The sequence below is a fragment of the Myodes glareolus genome, chromosome 16 (genome assembly GCF_982192425.1).
Source record: "Myodes glareolus chromosome 16, mMyoGla1.1, whole genome shotgun sequence".
Taxonomy (NCBI): Eukaryota; Metazoa; Chordata; class Mammalia; order Rodentia; family Cricetidae; genus Myodes; species Myodes glareolus.
Window position 1 is genome coordinate 6,084,522 of NC_142041.1, and position 21,192 is coordinate 6,105,713.

Consider the following 21,192-nt stretch of genomic DNA (forward strand, 5'->3'; position numbering starts at 1 on the left):
TTCTGCAGTAGCTAAATAATACACCATATTAAAAAAGATTTATTCACAATTACTCTGTGGGAAATGTCTGGATGAAGGAAGTAGGTAAAACTTTGTTTCATATAAACTATAAAAATTATGAATTAGAAAAAATGAAGAACTTTGAGTTGGAAACATTTATAGTTTCTCTTGGATACTATACATTCTTATATATATTCTTATAAATTCTTAAGTCATTTTTCTCTTTAATTTCACTAACAATGTTTAAGTGTCATACTTTAAATGCAACTTTAAAAATAAATCGAAGAAAGGAAATATAATTTACAACTGAAAATACTTTTTATCATAATCTTACTAAAGTAAAAATACCATGTAACAAAGTGACACAATAAAAATATTTAAGGACACGGTGTGATCAGAAATCTTATGGGGTTAAAATTGGTCCCTTAACTTAGTGTAACTTCAGGCTACTTGCTTAACCTCTCTAATCTTCATTTCTCATTTGTGAATAAAAACAATAAAAAGATAATAGAGATCATACATATAAAGCACTTACTGCCTAATAAATTATGTGTCCATTGTCAGCTACTTCTATTGAAGGTAAGGAAAATCTAGTTGAGTATAAGCAAAATATAAACACTGAGTATCAAAGTCAAAATTCACACCCAGAAATCTTATATTTAGTGAGTCTGAATAAATACATAGTTTTGAAGCTAAAAAGAAAACCTAATGAGTCACCAGTAGATTCTTCCTGGAAAAACTAGATTCGTTTGTCATATCTTCCCAGCCTGAGAGTTCCCCACTAGCCCTGGGAGTTCCCCACTAGCCCTAAACAAATTATTTTACTGTCTTCTGAACATTTTGTGTTAATCTTAGCAATTTAATTAGGATAAGCCCTAGGCCTCCAGTGCTTAAGATAAAATGATGTTGGAGAAATTATAGATTAGTATTATAGATTATTTGGTCCTGCTCACCATATAATTTTAAGACAACTGTTGAGAAATTTCATAATACCCAGACGCAATTCTGTCTTTGCTTTTGTTATACAAATACAAGTTAATAAGTATTTCAGTTGCAATTTTATTTTTATAAAACTTTTCAAAGTTATGAACACAAATTTTGAGAATTTCCTAAGCCTTTCATATAAGTAAATTTCAAGTTCACAGTATGGTCATTTTCTGAACTAGTTAGAGTTAAGAGGAGACCTTAACACAATATCTCACACAAAAGGGAGTTCTGCAGGGGTAGCAATAAAAGTGCCTAACCTGAACAACCAGTCATCCATCTTTTCCTTAGACTGTCTGAGTAAAGATGGTGAAAACAAAATTAAAGATAAATTTACCTTCCCCAAACATAACTCCACATTTTACAAGACTGGGGTTTATCCATAGCATCAATGAAACTAATGAATTCAGAAAATTTGTTTTCTCTGCCCTAGCAAAGAAAAAGAGAGCATATGTAATTTTAAATTATGGAGAAGAATGTCCATTTGTAAGCAAAGGAAAACCAGATTTACATAACACATTTTCTCTATTCACAGGTTAAAACTAAAATATTTAATTATATAATTAAAAATAAACTTTTCAAAAGGCTGTATTTTTACTGTATCAATACTGTGGAAGAAAACTACGGGCTGAGAGGCTCTCTATAGCAAAATGAGCTTAGCTTTGCGGGGACCGACTGGTCTACCATTCAGTTCTTTAATAGCAGCTACAGCTTCATTATAATTTATCATAGCAACAATAGCTTCTCCTATAGGTAACCCTTGCTCATTATACTGTACTGAAACTGAATCAGGTATGACTTTATAACCATGGAAAAAGTCTAAAATTTCGTTAGCATTAGCTTTAAACGGAAGATTCGTGATCTTAACAGGAGTTATTCTACCTGAACCACAATTTAATTTTAGATCTGGCATAAATCTTCCCTCAGGAAAACATCCCATATTATGCTTTCCAAAATCAAATTTGCCACCGTCTAGGTGACCAAAGTTCATAAAAGGACGATGACCTCTGAAATCAGGTGAGGTCCAAAAATCCTCACCAGGAGGTCTAAAACTATCAGGAAATCTAGGGTCGTCCTCTGGTACTTCCCTGAGGTCTTCCCCAGAGAGCTGCCTGAAGTCCTCATCAGTGGGACATCTCGAATCTTCTTCTTGGGGGGTCCTGAAGTCCTCATCGGAAGGGTGCCTAAAGCCTTCATCTGCCATATGCCTGAAATACTCCTCTCGGGAAAGCCTGAAATGTTCTTGCGGTGGCCGTCGAAAGTGCTCCTGGGATGACCTCCTAAAGTGCTCCTGAGGTGGCCGTCTGAAGTTCTCCTCTGGCAGTTGCCTAAAGTCTTTTTCATAAGAGTGCCTGAAATCGTCTTCTGGTGACCATCTCCAACCCTCCAGAGGCCGTCTCCAGTCTTCCTCCCTAGAGCGCCTGATGTGTTCCTCCTGGGGGTGTCTATAGTCTTCCGGAGAGTGCCGGAAGTTCTCAGGGGAATGCCGGAAGTCTCCTGGAGGGTGCCTGTCAGACAGCTGGAAATATCTGTGGGGATGCCTTAAGTCTTCCAGCTGATAATCAACCCTTTCAGACCCACCAAGTGAGCATACTGGTGAGTCTTTTAAGGCAAACAGACGGGACCGGTCATCTCTGTTGTGTGACTGAGAACAGGCTTGTGTTTCCTCACCGCACATAAAGGAAAAATTGACACCAAACTCCTGCATCTGTACCTCAGATATAAGTCTTAACAGCACCTCTGTCCCTAAGAATCTTCTTCGGTTTAAACGTTCAGCTTTCATAGCCTGTTCTTCTGATTTAAATCTCACCAGTGCTTCCCCCAAACCAGCTCCCTTGTCATCATAAAGCAAGTAAATGTCATCCTCAACAAGGGGGAAGTCTTCAAAGAACTTCTGCACTTCGCCCTTTGTGACATCAAATGGAAAATTTCTTATATATATGTACAGTTTCTGACCAGAGTAGCCATCTTCAAAGTACTTCTGTGAAACACGCCCAGGCCTTTCTTTCTCTACGGACCCTGGTCTCTTCTTTTCATAGCATTCAATGAATTTCATCATTTGCTTTCTAGAAATTGGGTCAATAAAAACTGGACGATACTGTAAGACAGTCTTATGCAGACTCAGAGCAGTATTATAGTCTTTCAGGTTCTTGAACATCACAAAAGCAAACCGTGTTCTTCGTTCATCTTTATATAAAAATTTAATCTGCTCATTAGTCAGGTCAGTGTCTTTAAAGAAATTCCTTAGATCTCTCTTGTCAATATTTAAGGACAGATTTTTTAAGTGAAGATAAAATCCAAGAGGAGATCGAGAACGTGTTCTTCTAGGAGATTTTGAATGAGATTGCTTTCGGAAATGTCTATCGTCCATCCCTCTTGAAGGAGACTGCTCTTCAGATCGCAGACGAGGAATGTCACCACCCTTAGTCGCACTGCCACCAAGTCCAATCCACTGTTGTTCCGAGCCCTGCATTACTTCTATAAATCTTGAACCCATGAAACTCCTATGGCATTTAAGACCTTCTGAGGCATCAATACATGAAGCAAACTTCACTACAGCATCACCATTATTTCGGCCATCGTGATGTTTTAAGAAAATTACTCCATCCACACACAAACCAGAGAAAAAGACACGGACATCATCTTCATTTACTAAGTAAGGCAAACCTCGTAGAAACAAGTAAGGGTTCTCAGCCTTCGATGGCCTGGTCTTTCTTGGCCTTACATCAAGTCCTGTACCATTAGAGTGAAACCCAGCATCTTGGTTAACTGAAGAGCCATATCCAGAATGACTCTCCTCTTCCTTCATAGCATCAATAAAATGATCCAGGTTGCTAACCCCCGCTGCCCCTGACCCCAGTCGCCCTCTTCCTCCACGAATACTTCTTTTCATGTCTATGGTCTTCTGCATCTCTGCCTTGCTACTGAGAAAAAGCTCTACAGGTGAGTCCTTGATAAACCCTCCTGAACGGCTTATGGCACGTCTCGCATCTTCATCTGTTGCAAAAATAATAAAAGCCTCCCCAACTTTCCCTCCAATTATATGCACTCCTCCATCAGGAATAGCCAATCCCTTGAAGAAGTGACGGATATCCAGAGGCCCCGCAATAAAGGGAAGCCCCAGTAAACGGATGACCACCGCCATGCTGAGCTCAGCACAGCAATAATGACCTGCAGACAGAAAGGTACACATAATAGCAAGGCTTACTTTTGCAGCACCTTAGCACAAACTAGCTTAATAATTACCTGGTTCCTGCTTCCTTCAGCATTAACAAATGGAAACAAGATACTAGTTTGCAAAAAAACTGATCTTATCTAATTCTTAAAGAAAACAAATACGCTTTCTCCTGTCTAAACATTCAGATAAACCAACTGCTTTAAAGTAACATTTCACATCACCTATCCTATTCAATAGGAACATCAAAAATACCAACTTTTCCCTTGTAAGTCTGCCAAGTGCTGTTTTACAACAAGATCAAACTACGTTCAGACTCTTTAGAAACATGTCTCCTCCTGGCCTGTAACTAACCATAATCAGTTTACATATTCAGAAAGCCAACTACGGTCAGTGTTCATTTCTGCTCAGGATATTCAGCTGCCACGTAAAGAGAAGCAAGGCTACAAAGACACACTGATCTATCTCGTGCTGCCACGGTTCTGTGTGAAGCCGTAAGCTCTGAAGTCTTACCTTTTCCTTTTATTTCTTGAAGACCTGTTAATTCTGTAAAAGCAACTTAACTGTGGAAAGAAAATGAAATATAATTAATCTTTGAACTCTGTAATTGATCTCAATGCCTGATATCCATTTCAGAATTACCTAGTAGAGCAAAACACTATAAAGCATGAAAAGTATGGGCATTACAAAAAGGTTTTTGTCCCAAAGGGAACTTGATTATACTTCTTCAAAAAAGAAGTACAAAACCAGAACAGACAGCTGGGAAGTATTAAAAACTAAAAATGTATGCTGAAAATTATACCACATGATTGGAATTTGCATGAAAATGTATGAATAGATATTTTGAGTGTAGTAGTGGTTACATGAGTGTATAAAATATATCCAAGCTCACTGAATTCCATCCTTAAATAAACTCTGGGTTTATCACATGCTGATACAGAAGTTGTAGATGTACTTTTTAAAAAAAATCTGTTTTATAAGTAAAACATCGACTTGAAATCAAATAATTTTAAAGACCTTCCATCATTTTACCTAATGATGACCCAAGCATGTAGTGACTTATATCCAACTCCTTTGCCATTCTTCACCCTTCCAAAACACACTACTAAGTCAGACAAAGCAACAATTCAAAATGATATATTAGATAAAAATATCAAAGGTCGAAAACTATCAATTATTTTGCAATAAAGCCAAGTCAATGGCTACCACTTGGATACAAATTCCACATATCACAAATACAGAAAAAATTATTATTACAATGTAATTAAGGCAAACATAATGGCATCCCTAAATTAAAAAAAAATCAATGTCACTCCTCCGATATGCTTACAACAGTAGACTGTTAAAATTCATCTCAAGTACAGACACAAAGAAAACAAAAAACAAAAACTATATCAACTTTGGAATTTTATTATGCCAACAGCCACTTTAAAAAGCTACTCTACACACATTACAGGAACCTTAATAATAATATAGAAAAGTAAACAATATAAAGACCAATTTGGAATATTGGGATTACCAACATTCATTATTGAAAAAAATTCAACTTAGTATTATGTAAGGATACTTGTATGTAGTGCTTTTACAGACACCCAATGTTTTCCAAATAACTTTTCAAATGTGCCAAATTAATCATAATTAATATTAATGTGCAAATAAAGTTTTGTTCCCTTAAACTTAAGTACCACTGTACAAAATATATTCCTTCAAGTTTGAAAGATTGTTTTTAAAAAGGGGGGCTGGTCTATAGATTAAACTTCTTAAACTAGAAGTTAATAAAAATAATGGCACACACTGCATTTTAAAATTGAGATTTACTATTAAAATCTTTGCAGTGCAAAAAAAAGTGTAAGCCTGATTTCAGCAAGTTAGTATTTGCACCCAACATTTCGACAAAACTATAAAAATGCTCCGTGAAACACCTGTCCGCATTCAGATTCCAAGACGCCTATGTCAACTGACTTGGCTGCGTTTTAAATCTTTAAATATTTTGGGGAGCAAATGATAAACACCACTTTGTCCTTAAATTTTTTAAATTCAAGAGGGATGGAATCGAGGACATAAATTCAACTACAAGTCCATGAATTCAAAGACATTTCAAGGCAATAAGTTCCCGCCAAGTTCAAAATGCCTCTCACAACACATTCTAGCTTAAAACCACTTTATCTAACCGTCTTAACTAAAGGCATCTTCATTAAGCAGCGTCACAGGCACGAGGCCATTGCATTCCAATCCAAGAAACCTAATTTGTGCTAATGTGCCAAGTAAAAGTTAATGTTTAGACTTCTTTGCCCTTGCCACAGCAGGTCAATGTCATTACCTGTCCACAGACAGTAACATCGAGACTATCTCTAGGAGACTCAAAGTACTTCTCACAATACACTATTTCCTCAGGATCTCCACAAAGTCCACTGGCGCAATAGACTGCACCAAAGTCAAAACACAAATTATCCTGTTCTGGTTTCGAATGCCACTGCACAAAAATCGAAACACACACTAAGCCTGGTTTAGTTATGAATGCCAAAGTGATTAGTGACTGTGTTGATGTCAGGAAGCCAATCCCTAAAAATTCATTTAATGGTAAATACATTTTAAACAAGCTGGCTAATTTTACCACGTCATCCTTCCGTTTAAATCACCGTCTTAATTAAATGATCATAAGTGTGTATCTTTTAATTAAGAGTCAGAGAAAAACGGGACACTGAACTTAAGAGCCGTAATTTCAGATCCACTTGATTTTAACTACCAAATAAAGGCATTTTCCAGATATGATAATGTAGGCAGTTTTCTATATGCCTCCAACTATGTCTTATGCCCAGTTATGAAGAACATTAAAATTCTAAACTTGAATTTTCCTGCAGACAATCTACCCCAGTCCACAAATAGTCTCTGATATAATCTGCCTTTTATAATGCAGGTGTCTAAAATTTAAAAAAAAAAAAAAATGCATGACCACATTGAGCCACAGTCCCGGGTCAGGAACTGTTAAGTCGAATCCACAGGGCACCGACTTCTCACGCCATCCATCATCAATGGGGAATCCTTCGCAGGCATCGATTCCACAGCCCAACGCCTTTGTCCACGCTCCCGAAGATCAGAGTTGCCTTCTTTTACCGCCAGGCCAACTTGCTAGGTCGGATCCGAGACTGTCGCCAGAGTCTGAGCCCGAACTGGCTGTCAGATTAACCGGGACCGCCCGACCGACGCGCCCGTGCGTTCCGCTGTCCCGAGCGCAAACGCTCCACCCCAGCTCGCCCACGGGGACCAGCTCCCAACCTCACTGCACCGCTCTGCGCCCCTCCAGCCCGGGGACACCGGCCTGCCGAGCTCTCCCGCGCCGCTACCCACGCGGACATGGCCGAGAAAAGCAATACCTAGGCGAGGCTCCGAGATCTTCGCCGTCGAGACCCCGCTCGGGGAGGCGGGCGGAGGGCGTCGGGGTCAGTGAGCGCGCGGGGCTCTAACCGCACAGGCCACGCTCGCCCCGACTCCGCCTGCCCGGTCTTCCGCTCGCACCCTCCCCGCCCGGCGCCCAGCCACACGCCCAGCCGGCCGAGCCCCCCCTGCGGCCCCCAGGAAGATGGCGCCCACGCTGCCCTCCCGTCGGGACAAACCGACGGACAGTTTGTCTGCCCATGCGCTCTCCGGGCAGCACCCACAACCCAGGCGCCGCGCGGCGCATGCGTATACGCCCCGCGCCTCTTGCAGTAGTAACCTGGGTGTGTGGAGCTTCTCTGCTCATGCCCTGCGCCTGGCCAATTTGGGAGCACGGAGCTGCGCCCGCCAAATTCCCATCCGCAGGAGACGACTGCAAAAATACACGAATAGGTTTCTTCTTTCTTTCTTTCTTTCTTTCTGTCTGTCTGTCTGTCTGTCTGTCTGTCTGTCTGTCTGTCTTTTTTTCAAGTTAAGGGGAAAGATGCGAAGGAGGGAAGCCTGAGATTTCTCTGTCCTTCATTGCTGTGGTTTCTGTTAGACCTGAGAAAAAAAACAGTTCCGCGAAGGTCTGATAAAGCAAGCTGTATTTAAAACTGGCCTGCTAGCCGCGTCTCCTAGAGCTCTCAGCCGCCCCGCACTGGCTTCTGAGGGTCCTTTTATGGGGAAGGGCTAGTCTTGATAGAAAACTGCTGTGGAGATTGTTACCCTTGTGCTAACCTTCCCTGTCACCTGGGTACCAAGCTGATCTCCACCCTCTCTCCATTCTCTCTCGCTGTCTCTCCCACCCCCTTCTGAAGAGGTAACTAAGGCCTCTCTCCCTTCTTCCCTTACCCCCTTCTTTCTTCTTTCTCCCCTCTCTTTTTCCTCTTTCTCTATCGCCCCACCTCTCTCTCCCCTTCTCCCACCCCCTCCATAACCCCTTACTCTTATACCGTTCCCAGTACCCACTAAATAAACTCTATACCCAAACTCTCTCCTCATGGCGTATCTGACTCCCACCCTCCGCGGTCTCCCACCCGCCAGGGGTCCTGCCAGTGTCGCTCTGCCAAATATCTTTCAGAGATAATCGACCCTTAGCACCTGAACAGAAGAGTGGAGGCTCAAGGCTGACTGTGGAGTAGATGAGTGCAAGATTACATCACGTGGAAGGGAAGTCATCTAGATACCTGGGAAGACACATTTTCCTTCAGCAAAAGGACAACCGTATATCACAGGTTCAGAAGCTTAGCAAGGCAAGGGGGTGGGCATACATCATGGAGTCACAAATTCAGCACAGGTTGAAAAACATGGCTTGCAGAGCACATTAGGCTTTGGAAACAGAAACTTATTCTTGTGAGGTATGGAGACTTAATAACAATGGATAACATGTGGCTCCTGTTTTGGTTTCACATTTCCAGGGGTGGACGATCTTCCGAAAGGCTCCTTGACACTCTGAGAAGCCACAGCGATGCTCATCTTACTGCTGGAGAGTGTGCATAAGGACAATGTCAATAGCTAAGGCCTTAATAAATAATTATTGGTTATTAATTAATTAATCTAACATCAGTAATGTTGGTAAGTACCTTTATTAACTTGCTTTCATCTGAAAATTTTAAAACAAAGTAGACAGATCACTTCTGAAAGTTGAAAAATCAAAAGTATAATCGCAAGCATGTTCTGTGGCACCTGCTTTGTATTTGGCTCTCCTTAATTACTTGAAAATAACTGTAAGATGTACTTACATGTGGTTTCAAAGCCCACTAAGAAAACAGAAACACTCTTAAACCTTAGAAGAAAATGAGTTTAATTTAGGTCACTGTAAAATAATGTCCAAAATAATGTGTAGTAAGAAATGAGAGGTACTCTGACAAGTGAATAAGAGATGTTTCTGGATCATCTTCTGTTTGCTATTCCCAAATCAGAACAATAATAGAGCCTGACTCTTAGGTTTGAGAGAAAAGATGATAATGTAAGACAGTATTAAAAGTGCTTTTGACCTCTTGAAATGTCAAGTTGATCCAAACAGAAGTAGAGAATGTCCTGAGAGGCATGATTCTTGAATTAAGTATCAGATAATTTAATCCCGGCTTCAGCCCTGCCAAAATTGTAGGTTCAGGACCCTGATCTCAAAAACTTACTAACATTTTTTGAGGTTTTTTGTTCCAGGCCTTATATTATCTCATTTTTATAGGGACCCTCAGAAGTGGGTCTGCTCCATCTTGACTGAAGGGCGGAGAGTTTAAGCCGACCCTTGCTCTTCCTAGGTTGATGACAAGAGATCTGACTTAAGGAGTGGCTACAGACAAGACATCCTGACGTAGGGTGTGGATACTTGTTGTTTGGGGTATTAAGATAGCCCGCAGAAGTGGATCCATTCTACCCTGACCAAAGGTCAGATAATTCAAGCCTATTCCTGCTCCTTCAAGGATATGTCAGGAGGTTTGACCCAGGGAGTGGCTGCCTACAGGATGCTTGGTCTAAGATGTGGTCACAGCATGTTCTGCCTAAGCAAGAGAATGCCTAACTCAAGATATTGTGACTTGATATTTCAGGTATTGAAGAGGTTACTTCTCTGTTTGTTCTTTGTGTCCTGTTAAAGCAGTCTTTTGCCCCCCCCCCTTTGGATTAGAATATAAGCATATGGAAAATAAGCGCAGGCCAATCAGAAATCACTAGATTGCCCTCCTGGTTCTACTCTGCAGCTCCTGTCCTTTTCTTTCAAAGCTCTGTTCCTCGTATCTATCTAATCCACACACCCTACCCTGGAAGGTGTGAAAACCCCATCAGGGCTGGACCCTGACAGATGTCACCCCAGTGTGAGACTCCGACACATTTAATTTCAGAATGTTGTTCAAATGTAAATACTATAATTTTCTTATTTTAGAAGTGGAAATGGAACATAGGTAATTACACAGCCTCTGCAAGGTAATTGTCTTAGGGTTTTATTGCTGTGAATAGACACCATGACTACAGCAACTCTTATAAAGGAAAATGTTTAATTGGAGCTGGCTTGCAGTTCAGAGATTGTCTATTATATGGCTGGAAGCATGGTGGCTTGCAGGCAGAAATGGTGCTGGAGGAGCTGAGAGTTCTGCGTCCTTACCTACCAGAAGTGAGCTGTTATACTGGTTGTGGCTTGAGACCTCAAAGCCCACCCCCCAGTGACCTCTTCTTCCAACAATGCCTATGGAGTGCATTTCCATTCTCTTTCAAACCACTACAATAATATAAATAATAAAAGATAAATCCAGGAGTTGAGCCCTAGGGATTTACTTCAGAGAGCACTACGGAGAGGGTTCTGGACTCTAAAGACATGTTCCCTTAGAACAAGCACAGACAATTGGTGGTCCAGGTGGTGATGCTCAGTAAAAAGAACGAAGACTGGTAAAGCGAAGCTGACATCAGCTCTATGCTTTTTGTGTTTTCTTCATGAAGTCAGCTGATGAGACAACTGTCGCTAGAAATGGGAATGGTACAGGAACACCTGAGAACACGGCCCAACATGTGGTGGCACAGCTCGGTGGGGACAGGACTTTCCGAGAAGCCCAACGACCTCAGGTCAACTCCCAGAACCCACATACATGAAAGAAAACCCACTCCACAATGTTGTCTTCTGACCTTCATGTGTGTACCCTACACACACACACACACACACACACATTTTTAAATGTGAGTCTGTTAGAAAGACATGTGAAAAACATGTAGAAAGACATGTAGAAAAAGGCCTACTAGGGAAGAGAAAGGAAACCACAGGCAGGTGGGAGGGAACAAGGGAAGACTAGAGGATGGATGTGTGGCTCTCAGGTGAGGCTACTTGTGATCTTCATGCACATTTACAAAAATTTCAGACAGGATGTCATGAGGATTGAACTCAGCTGGACAAGAATGCTCAACATACATGATAGGCATTGTCAGCCTCCAACCACGTCCCTCATTGCTCTGGGCTGACATCCCACTTCAGTTCACACAGACTTTCCCCAAATAGGACGCTAGAGTAAATGTCTGTATTTCTAGTTCTTCTGCTTGTCTCAAATAATAATAACCATTAGCATATGAAAATGAAAGTTCTTGTCAAGGTAATGCCACATGGTGTTCTCATTGATCCTAAATACTTTTACAAACAGAAAACATAGTTTCCAGAACAGCAAAACATAGACCATAAAATAAAGTAACTGGTAGCATGAATCATAAAAACCCAGAGACAGAAATTGGGATTCAACCTGAAGAACAGTAAAGCAAAACAGCCAGCCACTGGCTCTTACCTCTACCTCAATCTGAAATGGCGATCCTGCCTCCAGGAATTCCAGATTGAGACTGCACTGAGAGCTGTCTCTTCCCATCGTATATTCCTCCCTAGTGCTGGGGTTAAAGGCCTGCACCACTACCACTCAGCCTCTCTGGCTAACTGTGTCGCTGCTGGGACTAAAGGTGTGTGTCACCACTGTCTGGTCTGTAAGGCTGACCAGTGGGGCTGTTTCACTCTCTGATCTTCAGGCAAGCTTTATTTATTAAAATACAAATGAAATATCACTACATTAACCCTTTTTTTGGTCTAAAATTTAAAAGGCTATAACTATTATAAGAAAAACTATATACAATAAATACAATGACTATATACAATATGTACAGGTATTAAATACACCAACAATGTCTAGTCCATTTGCATTTCATAAATTCAGAGAAAATACTCCATATCTATCCTATCTTGGTGAGTCCAAAGTTTTTTACCTAATTTACTTCCTATCATAACTTGCTTTCTGCATCAGGCAAACAAGGAAAACTATAACTATCCAGTCTTCAACTCCCTCAGAGACCCAAGAAGGAGAAATTAACTGAGTAGGCAGTAAAAAGTGCAAGTGGGTGACTTCTGAAAATTGTGAGAAATGACAGAAACAGCTGGCTGCCTGGACAGTCCCCCGAAGTTTCTCTGCAATGTTGGGGCATCCATCTTTGGCATATAAGCCTAGAATATCTGATAGACTTTTCTATTAAATAGCAGGGTTTGTGAAAGGCTGTCCCACCTTGTCTGGGCAAGGTTGGCAGTCGCTTTCTTTTGTGTCCTGCTTGTCCCATTAGGACAGCATACTGTCAGTAGTTGAGGCAGGGGCATTTTTTGCCCAATGTCTTACTTTTGCCACAAAGAAAGCAAACTCCATGTGATGTTTCTTCAATGCCCATCATCTTCTCTGAAGTAGCCTGGTGCTGCCAGGAGCGGACATGTCTCTTTGTCATAAAAAATGGAAAAAAGACTATGTTATTAAAACATCTTAAATGCCATATTCTGTAGATCTGTGAAGTGTTTGAAGATGATGTATCTATTTAAAATATATCTTTGTTTGACCTTGAAAACATTCTTAATGTGACTACAGGTTCAATTATATTACGTGATTAACTACTAACTTGCATTTCCTTATTATTCAAAACAGTTGGTAAGAATAATTTTCAAGGACTAGAAATTTGCATTACATTGTTAAATATGTACAATACCTTGAGCAGGAGTAGAAACATATGTACAGTTTGTTCTAACTAAATTAATCTCAAATTTGTATCAATATACAAAAATCCAAATGTTTTAAATGTAAAACATTTAAAACTAGTAGTTGTTTTTTAAAGGTAGATTCAATAATCTACCCTTTTATCCTATCCTATCTATATCCCCTTTTTTTTCTTTTCAAAACAAGGAACTTGAATCTAATTTTCTTTGTTTAGCTTTTTTCATGACCATTATTAATAACAACTTATAACCAATCCTGTAGTGGCATTTCAATTGTATTTTTATAAATAAAGACCGCCTGAAGATCTGAGAGTAAAACAGTCCCACTGGTCAGCCTTACAGACCAGGTTATGGTAGCACACACCTTTAATCCCAGTAGCCACAATGACATGCACCTTTAATCCCAGGAGCCATACTAGTTGCCATAGAAATCGGGTGGTGCATGCCTTTAATCCCAGTGGTACACACCTTTAATTCTAGTCTGAGAGAGGATTATAAAATGTGAGGAAACAGCTCTTAAAAGACAGTCTCATTCTGAGATTCCTGGAAGCAGGATTGCCATTTCAGACTGAGGTCGAGGTAAGAGCCAGTGGCTGACTGTTTCGCTCTTCGGATCTTCAGGCTGAACTCCAATTTTTTTCTCTCTCTCTGAGCTTTTATAAATCGTGCTTCACAATCCCCATAAACAATGACAGATATCCATAACCCACAGAATGACCAAAAACACCCATCCCACCTCTTGGAAATGTGGGCATTGTATTCTTAAATTTACTTCCTGCTGTCTGGGAGTGACACTATCTTTAGGGGATACTGAAAAGAAAAATTTGGGTTAATTATTAAATCCTGGGAGGGGTAGCTGTATCATTTATTGTCCAGGCTTTCTTTAATGGGAAAGTGTGGGGCTTGTCTCAAGCCCTGGCTAGAGTAGTTTTTTAGGCTGGATCATCTCAGCTAGCCACCTAGAAGTTGTATTGAGCAGTGTGTAGTCCAAAGCCAATCTTTAGGTGGTGTTTTTCAGGAGTTATCATAGTTCTGGAGAAATCATGGCTGTGGGGCTCTGTCCTCCTTTTGCAGACTTCAAAGGTCACTCTTAGGCATGCTCATGATTCACTGAAAAAAACTGAGAGACTCAAACCAGAAATCATGTACAGGAAGGTAGATGAAACCTTTTCTAGAATTAGTTAGTACTCTATATGACTATTAATATCATGACAAAAGTATATATAATTAGTTTTGTTTGTTTTATTCTTTATTTTATCCCATATCAGGTGGCTCTTATGACATGAGACAGGTATTATGAATTTCACTTTAATAAGCATACTTGGGTTTAGAGAAGGAGAGAGGCCACACTCCAGCTCCAAAGGCAGTTTTAATCTTCAACTGTACTGGGACTACAAAAAGGCCATTTGTATTGTATGTCTGTAGAGAACAGCAGAAACAAACACTTGGGAAGATTTATGAAATTTTACACTGTTGGAAATGTGATATAACAATAGGCCAATTTACTCTTTTTCTTGAGACATTTTTTTCTGGATGAATTGTCCTTTTTCCTCAGATGTATCATTAGTTCAGTGGTCTTCAGATTCCTTAGCTGGATGTCTTTATTCTCCTGAAGACAAAAACAAAACCCTTCCCCTACTCTAATTTTGGGGAGATCTCTGTTGTCAAGTTATAACTGATCAAATGAAAAGCTTTTCTTAGTTTTACAGGTTAGTTTAAATTAAACAGCCATGGTGCTTAATGAACTATCATCTCTTCTAATTGAGGTGTCTCTTGTTCAAGTCAACTCTTTATCAATTTTCATTATATCCATAGCTTTTCTTCTACTGTGGAAAAAAAAGCAAAACCCCTTCCCTGGCATAACACATTCCTGGTTTCCCTTCTGAGATCAGAATCTTTAAAGTATATTGACTGACTGAATTCCGTAGTTTTTTTTCCTACTATCCAATGTATCTTTGCAGTTCCTTCCTCATTAGCATTTAGAAGATTCAAAGTTAATAAAGCCTTATGCAATCTATTTCTGCGGTATTTATCATCACTTTCTGTTTATTTAACAAGTCCTTTAGATTTTGGTTTGATCTTTTTATAACTGCCTACCCTGTATGATTGAGTGGTATACCTTTAATATGCTTTATATTATATTAAACAAAAAACTGTTTCATTTTCTTAGAGACATATGCTGGACCATTATCTGTCTTTATTTGTGCAGGTATACCCATGATGGCCATAACTTATAGCAAATGTGTGATTACTGAATCAGCCTTTTCCAAACTCAAAGCAGTTGCTCATAGGTATCAATGGTATGATGTACATAGTTTTCCAAGTTCTACCAAATGGAACACATCCATCTGTGAGATTTTATTCCTTTGAGTTCCCTTTGGGTTACTTTCTACAGGTAGTAGTTTTTGGTTGTTTAAAAAACACATAGGACATGTCCTTATAATTTTCTTAGCTTGTTGCCACATGATGGAAAAGTCTTTTTTAAACCTTTGCTATTGACATGTTGTTTTTGTAAAATTCTGAGGCCTTCAGCACATTTCCAATCAATAATTGATCGATTTCTGCATTACCTTTTCTAGAGGACCTGGCAAATCCATATGGGTTCGAATGTGTGTTATGTATATGGGATGATAATTATATCTTGTAACTGAATAAATAGTGAAGTCAATTATATATGATCTTCTATAAATTCCGTGGTTTCAATATGCAAAACAACTCTTTCTGTATATTGTGAATCAGTAACTATGTTGAGAGTTTCTTTAAAATCCCTTAGATTCATGAGAATAACATATAATTCTGACTTTTGGACATAATCATAAAGGCTTAGTTCCACTTCACTTAAATTTTCTGATCTGTAACCTGCCTTTCCTGATTTATTTGCATCAGTATAGAATGTAGGGGCTCCAATTATTGATGTGTCCTATTCAGTGTGAGGAAGGATCTAATTGGTTCTCTTTAAAGTTGAATTCTATTGCTTTTTGGATAGTTGTTACTAATCTCTTCCCAAAATTACTAAAATCTCTTCACCAGGGTTCACTTTCTTCCCATAATTTGTCAATTTCAACATTATTAAGAGGTACTGTAATTTCTGCTGGGTCTATTCCTGCTAATTGACTAAGTCTCCATTTTCCTTTAGAATTAACCCAGAGACCTTGTACACATAAGTTTTTATTTTTTTTTTTACTCAGCTTATGTGATAAAAAGAGTCACTCTAAGATAATATCTTCCCTCTGCATAGAAATTCCTCTAGGGGAATGCTTTATGGTTAATATGACCAGAAATCAGTTAAGATTCAGACCCACACATCCATTTGTGCCTTCTGTAGTTTCTCTTCAATCAAAATCAATTCTCGTCCAGCTTCAGCTGATAATCCCTGGGACTATTTACGTCCTTGTCACCGTCTAGGGTTTTGTTTAAATAAATGAGGTCATCAGGACCTGTCTCAGGAGAGTACCATACATGAGCAATGTCTCCTATCAATCTTTGGAAGTCATTGAGAGTCTGCAATCACCATACTGGTTTCCAAAGTGGCTGGACAGGTTTGCACTTCCACCCGCAATGGAGGAGTGTTCTCCTTACTCCACATCCTCTCCAGCATAGCTACCACCAGTGTTTTTGATCTTAGCTGTTCTGACTGGTGCAAGGTGCATTTCCTTGATGGCTAAAGATGTTGAGCAGTTCCTTAAGATTCCTCTGTTGAGAATTCTCTATTTAGATCTACCCCATTTCTAATTGTTTTATTTGATATTTTGATATCTAGTTTCTTGAGTTCTTTGTATATTTTGGAGACCAGCCCTCTGTCCAATGTGGAGTTGATGAAGATATTTTTCCCATTCTGTAGATTGCCACTTTGTCTTATTACCCGTGTCCTTTGCCTTACAGAAGCTTCTCAGTTTCAGGATGTCCCATTTATTAATTATCGATCTCAGTGTCTGTGATGCTGAGGTTATATTTAGGAAGCACCTGTGCCAATGCATTCAATGCTATTTTCTGTTCTATGAGATTCAGTGTGGCTGAATTTTTATTGAGGTCTTTGACTTGAGTTTTGTCCATGGGGATAGATATGGCTCTATTTGCATATGCCCAAAGAATGAAGACCCATATGAGAGAGACATCTGCTCATCTATGTTCATAATTGTAGTATTCATAATAGCCAGAACCTGGAAACACCCTCAATGCCCCTCAACTGAAGGCTAGTTAAAGAAAATGTGGTACATTTACACAATGGAGTACTAAGCAGTAGAAAACAATGAAATCTTGAGTTTACAGGCAAATGTATGGAACTAGAAAAAAAAATTATCCTGAGTGAGGTAACCTAGACATAGAAAGACAAATGCTGTATGTACTCACCCATGAATGGATATTAGCCATAAAGCAAAAGATAAAAAACCTACAGTCCACAACCCCAGAGAAGACAGGAAACAAGGAAAGCCTAAAGAGGCATTCATGGATTCCCCCTGCGAAGGGTAAGTAGACAAGAGCTCTTTAGTAATGTAGGAGGTCGGAGGGACAGGGAGGTGGTAAGGGAGTGGTGGGGAAGAAGGGGAGCATGGAGGGGAGGGAAGAACATGAGAGATCAGAAAGATGGAGTTGGGTGAAGGACAGAGAGGGAGAGCAAGGAAAGAGATACCTTAAAAGAGGGAGCCATTAAGGGGTTAGCAAGAAACCAGGCACTAGGGAAATTCCCAGGAACCCACGAGGATGACCCCAGCTAAGAATCTAATCAATAATGGAAAATGTAACTAAAATGCCCTTCACCTGTAGTCAGGTTGATGACTACCTTAATTGTCGTCATAGAACCTTCATCCAGAATCTGATGGAAGCAAATGCAGAGATCCACAGCTAAGCACTGGGCTGAACTTCTGGAATCCAGTCATAGAGAAGGAGCGATATTATAAGCAAAGGGGCCAAAACTATGATGGGGAAACCCACAAAAACAGCTGACTGACAGCTGGGGAACCAGCATAAGACTGAACTAGGTCCTCTGAACGTGGTGACAGTTGTGTGGCTTGGGTAGTTTATGGGTCACTAGCAGTAGAACCATTTTTTTATCCCTAGTGCATGAACTGGCTCTTTGGAGCCCATTCCCTATGGAGGGACACTTTGCTCAGTGGGGACACAGAGGGGAGGACCTTGGTCCTACCTCAAGGGATGTGACAGACTTTGTTGACTCCCCATGGGAGGCCTCACGCTCTCTGAAGAGTGAATGATGGTGGGTTGGGGAGAAGATGGGAGAATAGGTGGAAGGGAGGGAGAGAAAAACGGGATGGGTATGTAAAACAAGATTGTTTTAAAAATAAAATTAAAAATTAAAGAGAGTCTGCAATTGATCTCTTCTAATTTACAAATTTGGGGGTCTATTTTTTTGCAAACCTATTTATAGCCTAAATAATTAATAGAATCTCATCTTTGTATTTTTCAGGAATAATTTGTAATCCCCAACAAGGTTAAATTGACTTCTTCAAACATTTTTTACAAAGTATCTACATTTGAATCAGATAGCAAAATGTCATTCATGTAATGGTAAACTATAGATTAAGGAAATTGCTTATGTATCATTTCCAATGGGTGACTTACAAAATATTGGCACAGGGTGAGCTTATTTAACTTTCCCTGTGAGGGAACCTCTCATTGATATCTTCTAGCAGGCTGAGAATTATTACAAGTAGGCATTGTGAAGGCAAATTTTTCTGTCTTTTCTTACAAAGGTATATTGAAGAAACGATCTTTTAAATCAATAGCTATAAGAGTCTATCTTTTAGACAATAGAGAAGGCAGAAGAATTCCAGACTGTAGAGAGCTCATTGGCTGGATCGCTTTATTAACAGCTCTTAAATCTGTCACCATTCTCCATTTTCCAGATTTCTTTTTTAACAACAAATACAGGAGAATTCCAAGGCCTGGCTGATTTTTCAATATGCTGAGTATTGAGATGCTCCTGTACCAGCTGTTCTAAAGCCTGCAGTTTCTCTGTTGTTAAAGGTCATTGTCTAACCCAAGCAGGTTTGTCTGTCAACCATTTTAAAGGCAGGGCTGTTGGTGCCTTTGAAATAGCAGCAGCTGTTGGCCCTGTTCTTGTACAACCTGAATGGTTGGTGAGTGTTCTTTATAAAACCTTCTAATATTTTCCCCAGAATATTAATCTATGGTTTGTTTCTAAGATTGGGGAAATGTTAATCTGAGTATTCCATTGCTGTAACAAATAACACCCCACAAATTCTTGCTATGTTAGCCACATATGGCTTTAATTTTCCTCTCCTGTCTTTCTGGCCCTATACATTCAGCCCATCTTGCCCTCTGTTTTAAGCAAGTTAAAGTTCCAATCCCTAAAAACTGAACATTTATATCCTGAAGAAGCCAATTTGGATGCCAAGATTTTGATGAAATTATTGCTACATCTGTACCTGTGTCTACAAGACTTCAATGACAATGTCATTTATTCATATTTCTAATTTTGTCTTTGTTCATTTATAGAAGTTTGCCAAAATACTCACTTTATGTTTTCTCCTGAAGTTTTTTGTTGGAGAAGGAAGGCTGCTTGTTGGTTCCCAGCTGGCCAGCTAGCTTAGACCCAAAATAATCACACAGAAATGATATTAACTAAATCACTGCTTGGCCCATTAGCTCTAGTGTCTTATTGGCTAACTCGTATATTAATTTAATCCATTTCTATTAATCTGTGTATTACCGGGTAAAGTTCCCAGCTTCTGTCTCCAGTGGCTTCATGGTTTCTCTCTGACTCTACCCTTCTTTCTCCCAGCATTCAGTTCAGTCCTCCCTGCCTAGCTCTGCTCTGCTCCACCCTGCTCTGCTATAGGCTCAAAGCAGTTCTTTATTCATTAATGGTAATCACGGCATACAGAGGGAAATCCCACATCATTTTTGTTCTCTTTTCTATAGCTGTTCTCTTATCCAGAGCAGTATGGTTTCTTACAAAAGACATTAGGTTCTTTAATTGCTCTGGGAAGGAGTTTCCTCTACGATGGCAGGAAACAACTGAACCAGATTTGGCATAGAGACCGAATTTGGCATAGGGGCTGTGAGAGGTCCCTCATGGAGTTTCCCAATGGCAAAAGATTACCTCGAATATTCTTCTTTGACCTACATTCATTAGTGAAATGCCTGCCTTTGCCACACCTTCTGCATAATCCAGAAGGGAGGGGTGTTCTGAATGGATTATTCTTAAAACAAACATTGTTTCTAGGAATTCCCTGTCTAGTGTCTCCTTTAAGGTGACCTTGTTTGCCACAATTACATTTGACATTTTTCCCCAAGCCTCTATAAATCACATCCCCTTTGCATGCATAATCATGGTCATGAGATTCAATATTAACTGTATCTCAGATCCATTCCTCCAATGGACCTTGCCTTTAAAGGCCTAATTATCTTTTTGCATAGAAAACTGACATTTTTAAAAGCCAAGAGATTCAATTATTATTTGTCTAGTATCTAAATTTGGTATCAATGTATTTATTGTTGAAGTCAATCTTTGTAAGAAATCCACAGTCTTCCTTTGGGCCCTGTATAACTTTGGTAAATGACTCAATTTTCTTTTCTATTTCTCCAATTCTGTCTCAAGCATTCAAAACTGCTGCATGGCGTAAATCCAGGGTGTGGTTATCATATACAGCATGCCTTTCTATAGTAGCATATTCTCCCTCTCCAAAAAGTTGATCTTGGGAGATTTCCCTACGTCTAGCTTTACTCCACTCAATGATTTTAGTCTCCTCTCTGAACCAGGTACTCCATTGTAATTGAGAACCAGACTCTAAAACACCTTTAACCAATTCTATCCAATCATTAGGGATAATTATATTACAAACTGACCACATGTTTAACATTTGCTTCACAAAAGGTGGATGCATGTCATATGAGACTATCGCTTCCTTAAATCTTAAATCTAACATTGGCACAGGAGTTTAGATAGCTGTAACAGAGCCTCTGTCATTTGGCAATTCCTGTGAGGTTACTGGATTTATTAAAGTTGATGGTCTGAAAAACTGTTCCTCTCTAATCTTATAAAGCAATGTGAAATTGGCTCTCCATTAAATTCTTCTGTCTGGATTTGAGTATCTCTTTAATCTGTTTTACTAGATTTTTCTAAGGCTTTTATTTAAGCACT

The 21,192-nt window shown here is 39.6% G+C and overlaps 1 protein-coding gene across 2 annotated transcripts; it reads right to left on the minus strand.

The window, feature by feature from the left end:
• Positions 1 to 1,039: 1,039 nt before the first annotated feature.
• Positions 1,040 to 7,696, minus strand: Rbm12b (RNA binding motif protein 12B). 2 transcript variants are annotated; one of them, XM_048419833.3, is made up of 3 exons: positions 7,534 to 7,696; positions 4,673 to 4,722; positions 1,040 to 4,155 (listed from the first exon to the last, which is right to left on the minus strand). In XM_048419833.3, the coding sequence occupies exon 3, from the start codon at positions 4,127 to 4,129 to the stop codon at positions 1,625 to 1,627; it is 2,505 nt and encodes an 834-aa protein (XP_048275790.1). In that variant the 5' UTR covers positions 4,130 to 4,155; positions 4,673 to 4,722; positions 7,534 to 7,696; the 3' UTR covers positions 1,040 to 1,624. The 2 variants fall into 2 exon arrangements, with proteins under 2 accessions (XP_048275790.1, XP_048275791.1); XM_048419834.3 differs by lacking the exon at positions 7,534 to 7,696 and adding an exon at positions 7,113 to 7,512.
• Positions 7,697 to 21,192: the final 13,496 nt, after the last annotated feature.